This window comes from Myotis brandtii, unplaced genomic scaffold (assembly GCF_000412655.1).
Source record: "Myotis brandtii unplaced genomic scaffold, ASM41265v1 scaffold1834, whole genome shotgun sequence".
Lineage (NCBI taxonomy): Eukaryota > Metazoa > Chordata > Mammalia > Chiroptera > Vespertilionidae > Myotis > Myotis brandtii.
Genome location: NW_005356811.1, coordinates 133186 through 147708, shown reverse-complemented (window position 1 = coordinate 147708; position 14523 = coordinate 133186). Strand labels below are relative to the sequence as shown.

The following is a 14523-nucleotide window of genomic DNA, read 5'->3' as shown; positions in this document are numbered from 1 at the left end:
GGGTCTGTTTGGGTTCTTCTTGTTTGGGGTTCTCTGTGCCTTCTAAACTTGTGTGATTTTTCCTTTACCAGGTTAGGGAAGTTTTCTATCATTATTTCTTCAAACACTTTCTCTATTCTTTTCTCCCTTTCTGCCTCTTCTGGCACACCTGCTATTCTAATATTGTTACGTTGCACATTGTCCCACAGCTCCTTTAAGCTGTCCTCCTGTTTTTTTCTCATTTGTTTCTTTTTGCTTCTCTAATCGAGTGATATTTTCATCTCTGTCTTCTAATTTACTGATTTGATCCTCAGCTTCCCCTAATCTGCTGCGTATTCCTTCCAATGTGTTATTTGTGTTATGTCATTCTTTATCTCAGACTGTTCTTTTTTTCATAGCTACTGTATCATTTTTCATACTGTTGAGCATTTTTAACATCAGAACTCTGTTTCAGATAAATTTCTTATCTCTGCTTCATTTATCTCTTCTTCTGGAGAATTTGCTAGTTCTTTCATTTGGAGGTTGTTTCTTTATTTCCTCATTTTGTTTGTCTGTTTGGGTTTGTGACTATGTTTTAGGTAGATCCTCTACACCTCTCAATCTCTAGTGCAGGACAGTGTTAAAGGCTGTTTCTGACTAATTGGATCAGGCAAAGACTCAAAGCCTCCAGAGACCACCTCTGTCTACAGACTAATAGGATTCTGACTTGAATTGCCCCCAGGCAATTGTCCTTAGGTGTGGCAAAAGTTTTTTCAACAGGTGGGGCAGGTGCTTTTGCCTGGAGGCTAATTGTTACTTTTAATCTCTTAAGTGGCCTCAGGGAAAGGTGCTTTCCAATAGGGTGTGTTGATTGTCTCCCCCCAGGCAAGGCAGATGTCTATGTGAGAAAGATGTCCTCCCCTGTGTGAGGAAATGACTCAGCCCAGGAAACTTGGGGTGTCTGCCTTCTGAGCTCCACCCCCAAGTCCCCAGTCCTGGGTTCTGCTGTCACAGCTCCAGTTCTCTTCACCCTCCCTCTGCCAGAGCACAGGTGTGTGGCTCCACAGAGAATTTTTGTGCATTGTCCCTTTAAGAGGGTGCCCAAACTTTCAGTTGCCACTCCCTGGCAGACAGCACCCCACTGCTTTTCACAGCTAGATGTTATGTGGGTACCCTCCTCAGTTTGGTGCTCTCTGCTGGGAAACCCAGCTTCAGGATTAGATCCCAGAGTTCTCAGTGGCACCCTCCTCCCCGAAGCTGCAATCAATATCTCTTTGGGGCTTCAGTTGGCGTCTATGGGTGCCCAGCCAGCCCTTTCGCCCCTCCGCCCCTCCTACCAGTCTCTATGCCATCTCCACCTTTGGTCCTTGTTTATCAGGGTTCTCTCCTGTGAGTTTTCCATTGATTATTCAGAAAGCCTTTCCACATTTCAGTTGTAATTCCAGCTTGTTCTTGGGAACATGTCCCTGCAGCATCCTCCTACTCTGCCACCATTTTTAATCTCCTCTGAGAGGTTTTATAGGGAAAAAAAGGTGCTGGATTTTATCTAATGCTTTTCTTTCATCTATTGATATGATCATTTGACCTTTGTCTTTCAATTTGTTTATGTGATGTATGTATCATGTTTATTGATTTGTGAATATTGTACCAGTCTTGCATCCCTGGAATAAATCCCACTTGGTCATGGTGTAAGACCTTTTTAATATATTGCTGGATCCAATTTGCTAATATTTTGTTAAGGATTTTAACATCTATGTTCATCAGTGATATTGTAGTGTCTTTATTTGGTTTTGAAATTAGGGTAATGCTGGCCTCATAAAAAGAACTTAGACGTGTTTTTTCCCCTTGGAATTTTTGTAATAGTTTGAGGAAGATAGATGTTAGTTCTCCTTTGAATGTTTGGTAAAACTCCCCTGTGAAGTCTAGACCATGGCTTTTGTTTGCTGAGAGGTTTTTATTTTTATTTTTATTACTTCTACTTCATCAGTTATTATTGTCCTATTTAAGGTTTCTGAGTCTTCCTGATTCAGTTTTGGAAGATTTTATTTTTGTAGGTATTTGCCCATTTCATTCACATTGTCTGGCATATTGGTATACAGTTGTTCATAGTGTTTTCTTACAATCCTTTGTATTTCTGTGGTGTCAACAGTTACTTCACCACTTTCTTTTCTGATTTTATAGTTTTAGGTCCTGTCTCTTTGTTTCCTGATGAGTCTGTTTAATGGTTCATCAATCTTGTTTATCTTTTCTAAGAACTAGCGCTTGGTTTCATTGATCTTCTGTATATTTGTAGTCTCTATGTCATTTATTTTTGCTGTAATCTTTATTATTTTCTTCATTCTACTTACTCTGGGCTTTTCTTGTTGTTCTCTTTCTAGTTATTTAAGTTGTAGTGTTAAATAGTTTATTGTGAATTTTTCTTGTTTTTTGAGGTAGGCCAGTCGTGCTATGAACGGAACTCAGGAGTTTTGTTATGTCCCAGAGATTTGGAGTTATTGTGTGTTCATTTTCATTTGTTTCCAGGAAATTTTTAATTTCTTTCTTGATCTCATTGGTAACCATTCATTGATTAATAATATGCTATTTAACCTCCATGTGCTTGAATGTTTTGGGGTGTTTTTACTGTACTGGATTTCAAATTTAAATCCACTGTGATCTGAGAAGATGCTTGATATGATTTCAATCTTCTTGAACTTGTAAAGACTTGTTTTGTGTCCTAACATGTGGTCTATCTTTGTAAATGATCCATGTGAACTTGAGAAAAATGTGTATTCTGCAGATTTGGGGTGAAATGTCCTATAAATGCCAATGAAGTCCATTTGATCCAGTGTGCCCGTTAGAATCACTGTGTCCTTGTTAATTTTTTGTCTTAAAGATCTATCCAGTGAATTAAGTGGGGTGTTAAACTCCCCTACTATGACTGTTGTTGATCTCTCCCTTGAAGTCCTTTAGAAGTTTTTTAAAAATATATTTAGGTGCTCCTATATTGGATCAATATATGTTTACCAGGGTTGTATCCTATTGTTGTATCGATCCACCTAGTATTATGTGGTGACCTTTGTTGTCTCTTGTGATGGCTTTCATTTTGAAGTCTGTTTTGTCAGTGATGAGTATGGCTACTCCAGCTTTTTTTTCTTTTCCATTGGCATGGAAAATTTTTTCCCATTCCATCACTCTCATTCTGTGTGAGTCTTTGGTTCTGATGTTCATCTCTTGTAGACAGCATATATTTGGGTCATGTTTTTGTATCTATTGAGCTACTCCATGCCTCTTGGTTGGAGCACTTAATCCATTTACATTTAAGGTTATTATTGATAGGTACTTATTTATGGCCATTTTAATTCTTTATGCCTATGCTTCTCTTTCTCTCTATTTCTTCTTATCATTACAGCAGTCCCTTTAGCATTTCTTGTAGTGCTGATTTGGTGGTGACAATCTCTTTTAGCCTTTTTTTTTTTGTCTAGGAAACTTTTATTTCACCATCTATTTCAAATGTTAGCCTTGCTGGATATAGTAATCTTGCTTTTGGATCCTTTTTTTTCATTAGCTTAAATACTTCATGACAATCCCTTCTGGCCTGTAGAGTTTCTGATGAAAAATCAAACAACAGCCTTATGAGAGCCCCTTTGTAGGTATCAAATTGCTTTTCTCTTGCAGCCTTTGAGATTCTTTTTTTGTCTTTAATTTTTGGCATTTTCATTATGATAATGATGTTGGCCTTTTGGGTTCTTCTTGATTGGGACTCTCTGTGCATCCTTAACATATGTGCCTTTTTCCTTCACCAAGTTAGGGAAGCTTTCTGCCATTATTTCTTCAAACACATTCTCTATTCCTTGCTCACTTTCTCCTTCTTCTGGCTCTCCTATTATGTGAATATTGTTACATTTTATGTTGTCCTACAGGTCCCTTAAGCTGTCCTCCTGTTTTTTAATAGTTTTTTTTTCTTTTTGGTTTTCTGGTTAAATGATTTGTTCTGCCCTGTCTTCTAATTCGCTGATCATCCTCAGCTTCCTCTAATCTGCTTTGTATTCTTTCCACTGTGTTCTTTATTAATGCTGTGTCATTATTCATAGTTACTACATCTTCTCTCAAGCTGTTGAGCATCTTTGCCATCATTACTCTGAACTTTATGTCTGATAAATTTCTTACCTTCATTTCTGTAGCTTTTCTGAATAATTCTCTTATTCTTCCATTTGGGGCTTCTTCTTCTTCTTCTTCTTCTTCTTCTTCTTATTATTATTATTATTATTTCGTATCCCCATTTTGGCTGCCAGTTTTGGTTTGTGACTATATTAGGTAGATCTGCTATGTCTCCCAATCTCTAGTGCAGGATAGTGGGAGACACTGTTTCTGACTGGCCCTGCATACCTTGTTTGGAGCTATCATAATCCACCACATGTGGTTCCCTCTGCTGTGGCTTGGTGCCTTAGGAAAGAAGTGCACCGAGGTCTACATTTCGTAGCCCTGAGCCCCTGAATTAGATCAGACAAAGATTCAAAGCCTCCAGAAACCCACCTCTATCTGCAGTCTGATTGCATTGTCTTGATTAGCCTCAAGCTATCATCAAAGGGGGTGGGGTGGGACAAGAGGTTTTCCAAGAGGATGGGGCAATTGCTTCTGCCTTCAGGCTGATTATTATTCTTAGTCTCTTATTGGGCCTCAGAAACTCCACATGGTGGAGCAAGGTGTTTTACAATCAGGTGGGGCAATTGCCTCCCCCAGGCAAAACTGCCTGGATAGCAAAGATCTGCTGGAAAAAGATGTCCTCCTCAGTGTGAAGGAATGATTCAGCATAGAAAATAGGGGTATCTGCCTTTGGAGGTCTAATCCCAGAGTTCCCAAACTTGGCTTCTGTTTTCACAGGTCCAGTCAGCTCTGCCCTCCCTCTGCTGGAACCCAAGGTGAGTGGCAGCACACAAAATTTTGTGTGTTGGCCGTTTAAGAGGGTGCCTGCATTTCCAGCCATTTCTTCAGGCAAACAGTAACCTTGCTGCTTTTCACAGCCAGATGTTATATAGGCACCTTTCTCAGTTCTTGTGCTCTGGACAGGGGTGCATTCACAGGTCCAGTCAGCTCTGCCCTCCCTCTGCTGGAACCCAAGGTGAGTGGCAGCACACAAAATTTTGTGTGTTGGCCGTTTAAGAGGGTGCCTGCATTTCCAGCCATTTCTTCAGGCAAACAGTAACCTTGCTGCTTTTCACAGCCAGATGTTATATAGGCACCTTTCTCAGTTCTGGTGCTCTGGACTGGGGTGCACAGCTTGGGGTTTGGACCCCAGAGCTCTCAGTGGGAACTTCCCACAGATGAGATATTCCTCTGGACCTTCAGCTGCTATCTGTGGGAGCAGACCAGCCCTTTTGCACATTCACACTTGAATCAGTCTCTAAGCAGTCTCTACTTTCTGTTCTTGGTTATTATGGTTCTCTCCAGCTAGTCTTTAGTTGATTATTCAGTGTGGTTTTTCTGTATTTTAGTTATAATCCAAGTTTAGTCCTGGGAGTAAGTATGGTAGTGTCCACAACTAGGATATTGACATGGATAGAGTCAAAATATAAAACTTTTTTTGCATTCTTGTTTAGTCATGTAAATCAGGGTCACTAGTGTTCCGACACAAAATAAACATTTTAAAAAATGATAACATATGCCAGCTAGAATCAGCAGCATGTTATTACTGTCCTCACACCTATTCGCTTTAATTATTGTATCAGTAGCTATGACAAGCTGCATGACAAGCCATCCTACAAAAAATTATTTAATATAATTCCATTATTATCAAGTGAGGTTGTGTGATTGGGAGTTGTTCTGAGCTCTGCCCACATCCTTATGTGTCTATAGTCAGCTGTGAGTCCCTACATGTTTTTCTAAGGCTTATTCATGATGTTGTGTGTGGCCATGGTGTTTTTCTCCCTTGAAACAATATATGGTCACTTTACCCTAATGTTATATTTATGTTTATCTTCTATTTTATGTTTTTTTTGTACCAAATGTGAATTGCTTTATTTTATTTCTATTCTTCCTATATCTATGACACTTTGCTTTCTTCCCAGGTAGAAGAGATTCCTCCTATAATTTCTGAGTGTGAATCAGCTATATGATTACATAATATAAACTAAACATGATTAAAATGTGCAATTTGGGGTATAAAAGCCATATAAAAATTACAGTCCATACCTCAGGTTTCCATTTGTATATAAGTCAAGAAAATGCACAATAAACTTGAATGGCTTCTTAATGTAATAATTAAACATTTAATCTATCTGAGCCTCAATTTCCTTATTTCTGAAGTTAATTTGGGTTAGTATACATAACTTCAGATGAATGAGATATGTGGATATATTTTGATGAGCACAAATAAAATGTTCAAAGTTAAAGTCTGTGTATGTATGTGTGTTTATTCATATACATAATTATTTCAAAGTAATGTACACACTTATATGGACACTACACAGATTCATTTGTAATCTCATGTTTTATGTTGAAAAGAAAGTTAAGAGGAAGTTGAAGAGTATAGAAATAAAAAGAAAGAATCTTAGAATTCATATAAAATGAAACGATGTAGAAATTTAGACATGAAGATTTCAAGTAAATGATAGACATGAACTTAAATGATGAATTACTTTTCCTATTTTAACGCTTCAAAAATATTAAAATCTGAAGCACATTTACATTTATACAATAAGAAATTCTCTACCAGATAAAGAGGCAGAATATCTCCAACTGATTATAAGTTACTTCTACTTAAGGGGGATTGCAACACAAGGTTCCTTTACCTAGAGTATACTAAATGAATGAATTCAGACACGTAATCTGATAAATGTTTATATTTACTTTTCAATGCCAATGTAAAATTTCCACCTTAGAGATTTAAAACAAACACATTTATGCTGTTACAATTCATGAGGTCGGAAACAGGAAATAGGTCTCATTGGGCTAAAATGAAGATATTTGCAAGGCTAAGTTTCTTCTGCAGGCTACAGAGAAGAATCTACTTATTTTCTTATTCCATATTTAGATTATAGTGAAAGTAATCTAAATATATTTCCTATAATTCACAAACATTTCACAGTGAGGGACTAAGTGACAGCTTCAACTTGTGATATAAGGTGGAAATGCCAAATTATTTTTCCTAATGTGTCATGAAGCCCAGTGTGTAATGTTCAAAGTTTATATTAAAGGAATTTAGTTCTCCCCTTTGATGAAAAGAAAAGTAGCAATTTTATGTAGATATCGTGGGTCTCTGTCCTTACCACAAGTCAATATTTGGAGATTTAAGTTTTCTAATCCACACAAGAAATATCTTAAATCAGCATTGGGATAATGTGCTGGCAGGTTAGTCCTCTGAAAGCCAACAGATTTTGTGAGGACCAGCTAGTAGACATGGATTCACTTGCCTTCCAAGCTGGTCTTTTGGGAACACAGAATCTTCAGAAAAACTTTCCATCCTGTCCAGATCCACAGGGAAATCATATGATTAGGAGTTGGAGTAACAAGAGAGAAATGTACCTAATGAGCAGCTATAAGGAGCTGTAAATAATGCCTCATTTCCAGTCTTTCATCATGTGTAACTTTGAGCTGCATGGGACCTGGTTGTTGCTTTTCGAATCCTACGTTTGTCTAAGAGTCTTGTGCTTGCCTCCTTCCTGCTGTCTTGTCTGGGCAGAGAGCTTCAGTCTCCATCATCAACCATCCAGGAGGTTGGACTTTCCCATCAGACTGTCCCCTCAGAGTTTCCAATCAGGTGAGTCCAGAGGTCAAATTGATACAACAGGAAAGTGTCAGAAAGGGTCAAAGCCAAGCACATTTATCCGAGGTCTCTTGACAGCCATCAGCCTATGGTTGCTGATTTGCATGATTAACTAATTAATGATTAATTAGTGATGCTAAAAGGAGAAATGAACATTGAATTTGGCAACACATTGGTAATTGTTGACAATTAACTGATGGAAGCCCAATTAGAGGTGGCAATGGGAGGCATAAAGTATTTCAAATAAAAGTAGAAAGTATACAATGAGTTTTGCAATTAAAGGAAGTAGGAAGGTAGTGTGCTAGGTATGGAGGGATGTCCAGTAAAGTGAGGGCAGTTCTTCTTTATTTTTATCATGGGCTCTATTCCACTACATTTCCATATGATGAGAAAGATCTTTTCCAATATATTTCTTCCAAATATTATCTTGCAACAGTAGTTCATGACACATGCATTCACACTATCTTCTTTCACTCTGGCATTCAATTCACATGAAAAAGAATTTATTTGATAAGTGGAAGGAGGTATGCTAAATAGCTTAACTTTGCAATTACTTCATTACCTGTGACATGAATATATTTGTGGGTTAGTTATTCATTTGTTTTGTCTATTATAAATTGTCTGTACAAGTCTTGACATTTGTACAGTGGGACCAGCGTGTTTTTATTCCTGTTTTTGAGTGCATTCTTCTAAACCAGAAATTGGACATTTCTTTCACCTGCTTCATTGTTTGTCATTGAGTACTTTCATACATGTATATGCGGGGAATTGTGAGGGTTATTGATATTGTGAGCTCAAATTTGTCAACTCAGTCATATTGTATTCTCTCCATTGCTTTTTTATTTTTTTGCTTTGCTTACTGAAAAAAAGTTCAGCTTGTTACTTTTATATTTTTCACATGTGAATCTTTGCTATCAATGAAAATGAAAGTGAATGTTATTCTATGTAGTTAGTGTTAGTATATCATCCTATACCAGTGATGGCGAACCTATGACACGCGTGTCAGAGGTGACACGCGAACTCATTATTTTGGTTGCTTTTTCTTTGTTAAATGGCATTTAAATATATAAAATAAATATCAAAAATATAAATCTTTGTTTTACTATGGTTGCAAATATCAAAAAATTTCTATATGTGACATGGCACCAGACTTAAGTTAGGGTTTTTCAAAATGCTGACACGCCGAGCTCAAAAGGTTCGCCATCACTGTCCTATACACATATTACCAACTTGTTTCACATCTCTTTTGGGCCTTTGTGGTTAGCTCTATTGCGTAAATTTGCATCATCTTCTGTCCTCTCGAAGGCATTTTCTTTTGTATTTACTAAAAAGTGCCTTCACCTTCCATTAGCATATTTGAATCCAATATCTTTATATAAGAAGAAATTATAACTTAGATGCTGCTTTCTTCCCAAATTAAAAAAAAAACAACCCTTCTATGCTATTCTTTTATTTCCAAGTTATTGGAAATTTAATCCAGAATTAGTGATCCATGTTGATATTATTAACTTGTTGTTTCCTGTCTTTATATAAATTAATTTGATTCTCACTTAATATTGTTTCACACAGTTGTTTTGTAACCACTACACTTCACCTAATTTCATTCCTACTGATAATCTGTATTCCATAAATTCTTAATTTTTTAAAACAACTTGTTGTTTCACATTGAATACATACACATTCATGTACATATGTACAAATGCAGAAATAGCATCCTGTGCCCATTCGAAAATTTTCTTCTATGTTGTACAGTCTTTTTTTTCCATGTGCCCACCCTTCCTTATTACTCAACAATACCTTATGGTCTTCCCTCCGATCAACTAGTGTGATGCCAATTCATTATTACCATGTTTACATAATATTTTATGATGTGGCTGTGCTATTTACACTTGAAAATCTTCCATATACATTCTCAATGAATTGCTATTATAACAAGTATACAAATATATTTTGGAATTGTTACATTAAAATCCTGGATCTCTAACAGCTAGGCAGTGTTTTCCCCCAGGGGACATTGAGCAATATCCAGAGACATTTTGGTCTGTCACACGGAAAGTGTAGGTAGAGTCTAGGGATGCACAGGAGAGATCACACCACAGACAATGGTCTGGCTCAGAATGTCAATAGTGCAGAGATTGAGAAACCACGACTGAAAGAATATATGTACTTGTAATGTTCATAGCTGTCTTCATGTTGGTTTCCCCATTTTGTAACACTTTACTGTTCTGCCAGAAAAGAAAATAGAGTACCCCTTAGCTACCTGTTTGCAAGTTCTAACCCTGGTCAATGTGACACCTTCTTATGTTTTTCCCCAGGCTGATGGATGTGAAAGAATTTTTTTATTGTTTTCTGAACTTTTTCTGAGTTTGATTAAAGATTCATATATTTACTGGTCTTGTTAATTTGAATATTATTTTTATGCCTATTATCCTTTCATTGTCGGCTTTTTAAATGATTTCTAAACATTATTATGTTGGGGGAGGTTGAAGACGGTAACGGGGAGATAAATGGTAATGGAAGGGGATTTGACTTGGGATGATGAACACACAATGCCATATACATATGAAGTATTATAGAATTGTACACCTGAAACCTACATAATTTTATTAACCAATATCAACCTAATAAATTCTATGAAATTTAATATAAAAATTAGAATTACCATAAATATAAATTATTATTTCTCCATGGACTTTGGCAGATGTTTTGGTCATAAAAATGTTTTATGTTTTATTTAGTTAAACGTATCTGTCTTAGTACTTCTGACTTAATTATAATGGTTTGGCCCACTGATACATGTTAACATGTAGTTTTCTATCATTTCACCTGAATTGGTTATACTCAACAGTGAGTAGGTAATTTCTCTGAATTTTTGTAAAGTGACTGAGGTAGGGGAGCAACTTCACTTTCTTCCAGGTCAATATTTTTCCAGCACTTAATCAACAATTCTGTCGTTCCAAATATATTGAAATGGGACCTTACCATGGGTTCAATGCATTTATATACTGACACCTAATTCCTGATTCATTCAATAAATAATAGTGGAGCACCTGCTGTTTGCCACAATTTCTAGAAACATTATAGATTATGTTCTATGTTTATGCCATTGCCAATTTTAATTACTAATCTATGTTGGTAACCCTAAATTATTGCTATTTATTACATCTTGTTTTGGTTAGTTTTTGATGTTCCACTCAATTTTCTTTAATACAGTTGCTTGGAATTCACTCTGTTTAACCAGGTTTCATTCTCCCTGTCATTCCTTTCATTTCACAACTTCACATTTACTTAAAGGTGTGCCTATATAAGTGCACATATATTCACAAACAGTTGTGAAAATACAACAGTGAACAAAACAGGTGAAGCCCTGCTTGTGTGGATCTGGTACTGCGATGGTGAAGACAGAGTACAATGAAGTAAATGTTTGCATGAAAATGTGCTCAGGCATAAATCATATGAAAAAAGTTACTCAGTGTAGAAGGGTGGCTCCTCATGGCCTGTGCAGAATTTATTGATCATGTCCTGGGAGGCCTTTGCATGTTGCATGAAGACCAGAACCAGAATTAGACTGTGCTCATTGATTTGTCAAAAATGAGATCAAAACCCAAAGTCCAAGATAAACAGAGATGCCACATGAGATAAATGAGAAAGAGGCTTCTCTCATCTGCCATCAAACATACAAAAACTGATTCATCAAATAAATACAGAAGAGGCAAAACCAGTCATCTCTGCTTGATGTGAAAAATTTTTAATCTGTGTTGTTTTTGTATATTTCCTTTTGCAAGTTATTATTTTATTTTTTTTAGTCAGTTTTCACTTGGGGTCGTCACACCACATTATCTATAACTACCTTTGCCTTTTGGGCAAATTTTTTTTTCTACTTTGTTATTATTATTTGACCTCGAAAGGGTGTAATTAAGTTTGGAAAGCAGCCAGAATCCAAAGATTTTTCTTCTTCATTCTCACTCAGGGGCCACCTGAGCTAATTAGATCTCTTTTCTTCCTCATGTTCATTATATTGCTCTCTTTCCCTCTATGTTTTTTAAAGTACTTAAGTATAGGACAGAAAAAGGGCATAGCAGTATGAAACCCCAGGCTTATTTGCTCATTGGAGACCTAATGTAAGAATATATAAATAATATTTCTAAATTATTTTTGGAAAAGACACTTAATCTGGGCACTTTGACTTTTATCTTCTCATAACCTTCATAGTGTGAGGATGGGAAGGACATGGAAATAACACAAATGAAGAAGCCATGGTGGGCTGTGTTGTGTGTGTGTGTGTGTGTGTGTGTGTGTGCACGCACGTGCCCTGTAAACTGAGAGCAGTCCTCAGAGCAGAGGTGCCTGGACTGATATATTCCAATGTGACTAACATATCAAGGGAAGGTCACAAGGAGGAGATCCTTTTAAATTCATGGCATGCATTTGCAACCAGATTAATAAAGTGCAAAATTTACACTTTGTGCACAAAGCACTCTCCATGACTTGAAGTTTCAACACCAACACACAGGCTTCCTTATTTCTCAATATTCTCTGACATCATCTCTGATCCTGCTATGCCGAGCTCATTTCATTTGACACACTGGCTCATTTTGATCCCTGATTTTCTAAACCATCTTCTTCCTCAGGGCCTTTGCACTGGCTGTCCCTTCGGCTTGGCAAACAGTTCTACCTCCATCTCCTAGTTAGCAGTCTTTGAGGTATTTGTTTAAGTGTCATTTGTTGGCAAGCCTTGGCTAACCTCTATACTCTATCCATTTGATGTGATTTACTCTTTTGTAGGAGCTGCACCATTGAATATGTTTTGTTAATATATATTTGATTATATTCTGAACCGTTAGTGTGTAGAGACTTTGTTTTTCAGCATCCCATACCCTGAATGGTGCCTAAAGAATGGTCCATAGTCACTCTATATCCCTCAAATGCATGAGAGAGATCCTCAATAAAACAGCCATATACATTCTGTTGGAAGAACAGGTTGATGGTAGAAAAGGAAATTCTAATGACAATACCAATAGAGATACCATACTGGGGACCAGATCACACCAACAATGGAAATTATTTTCCTGATTCTAAAATAAATATGTCATTTATTCTCAATTACTAATGCTGGCTAATGTAATAATTAGTTATTCATTTTTTTCTATTTTCTGGTAGTCAGCTGAAAAACATGGAACCAGGCAATGGTACACAAATTTCAGAATTTCTTCTTCTGGGAATTTCACAGGCACTGGAACTGCAGCCCCTCATGTTTGGGCTTTTCCTCTCCATGTACCTGATCACTGTGTTTGGAAACCTGCTCATCATTCTGGCCGTCAGCTCTGACTCCCACCTCCACACACCCATGTACTTCTTCCTCTCCAACCTGTCCTTGGTAGACATCTGTTTCACCTCCACCACCGTCCCAAAGATGCTGGTGAACATCCAGACACAGAGCAAAGCCATCACCTATGAAGGCTGCATCACACAAATATATTTTTATATACTCTTTGCACTGTTGGACAACTTAATCCTGGCTGTAATGGCTTATGACCGGTTTGTGGCCATCTGCTACCCCCTGCATTACACTGTTATCATGCACCTCCGGCTCTGTGGACTGCTGGTTCTGGTGTCCTGGATCATGAGTGTCCTGCATTCCTTGTTAGAAAGTTTAATGGTGTTGCAACTGTCTTTCTGCTCAGACTTGGAAATCCCCCACTTTTTCTGTGAACTCAATCAGGTGCTCCAACTTGCCTGCTCTGACACCTTTCTTAACAATATTGTGATGTATTTTTCAGCTGGGCTGCTAGGTGTTGGTCCCCTTGCTGGGATCCTTTACTCTTACTCTAAGATACTTTCCTCCATATGTAGAATCCCTTCAGCTCAGGGGAAGTATAAAGCATTTTCTAATTGTGCATCTCACCTCTCAGTTGTGTCCTTATTTTATGGTACGATCCTAGGAGTTTACCTCAGCTCTGCTGCTACCCAGAGCTCACACTCGAGTGCAATAGCCTCAGTGCTGTATACTGTGGTCATACCCATGCTGAACCCCTTCATCTACAGTCTAAGGAACAAGGACATAAAGAGGGCCCTGGAAAGATTCCTTGGCAGGTAAGCTTTTCATGGGCCAACTGTACTAAGCTGAAGAATTGCCCAGGAATGCAGGATGCAAATACTCAGGACCAGAAGTTCTGACACAAATAAAACCAATATTTCGACCATAGGTATTTGGAAATTCTCATTTATCTCATGGGTTAACATGAATTAGTTTAGAGTAATTTATTCCCTTATGACATACTAGTATCTTATTATAAGTAACTTTTCTATTGTTTTCCTAAAAGAATAGTTATGAATTATACTACCCCTATGGGCAAAATTATACTTGGCTACTAAGGTCATCTGCATAATTTTATTTTAAATGTTACTCTGAGACTACTGTTTTCAACTTCTATTTCATCATTATTTTTTATAGGTGCTCTTCTTGATAATGTAGACTTTAACATGCTAGCATGTTGTATAGCTGGTCTCCTGGTTTTATATTCTTCATTCTATTATTCAGCTCTGTGTCCACATGCCTATCATAGCCACTGGCAAAAATTGACTATCAAACACATTTTTTTCAAGAAGAGTCTACAAGGAAATATACATTTTTTAAAAATATATTTTATTGACTTTTTACAGAGAGGAAGCTAGAGAGATAGAGAGCTAGAAACATCGATGAGAGAGAAACATCGATCAGCTGCCTTCTGCAAATCCCCCACTGGGGATATGCCCGCAACCAAGGTACATGCCCCTGACCGGAATCGAACCTGGGACCCTTCAGTCCGCAGGCCGACGCT

The 14523-nt window shown here is 37.4% G+C and overlaps 1 protein-coding gene across 1 annotated transcript; it reads left to right on the top strand.

Moving 5' to 3' along the window:
* The first annotated feature begins 12875 nt into the window (after positions 1-12875).
* LOC102251994 (olfactory receptor 7A5) lies at positions 12876-13799 on the top strand. The gene has a single exon (XM_014537846.1). The coding sequence runs from the start codon at positions 12876-12878 to the stop codon at positions 13797-13799; it is 924 nt and encodes a 307-aa protein (XP_014393332.1).
* The last annotated feature ends 724 nt before the right edge of the window (positions 13800-14523 follow it).

Bases quoted from the DNA above. Each gene is read 5' to 3' on its own strand.
- LOC102251994 (XM_014537846.1), top strand. From the start codon at position 12,876: ATGGAACCAGGCAATGGTACACAAATTTCAGAATTTCTTCTTCTGGGA.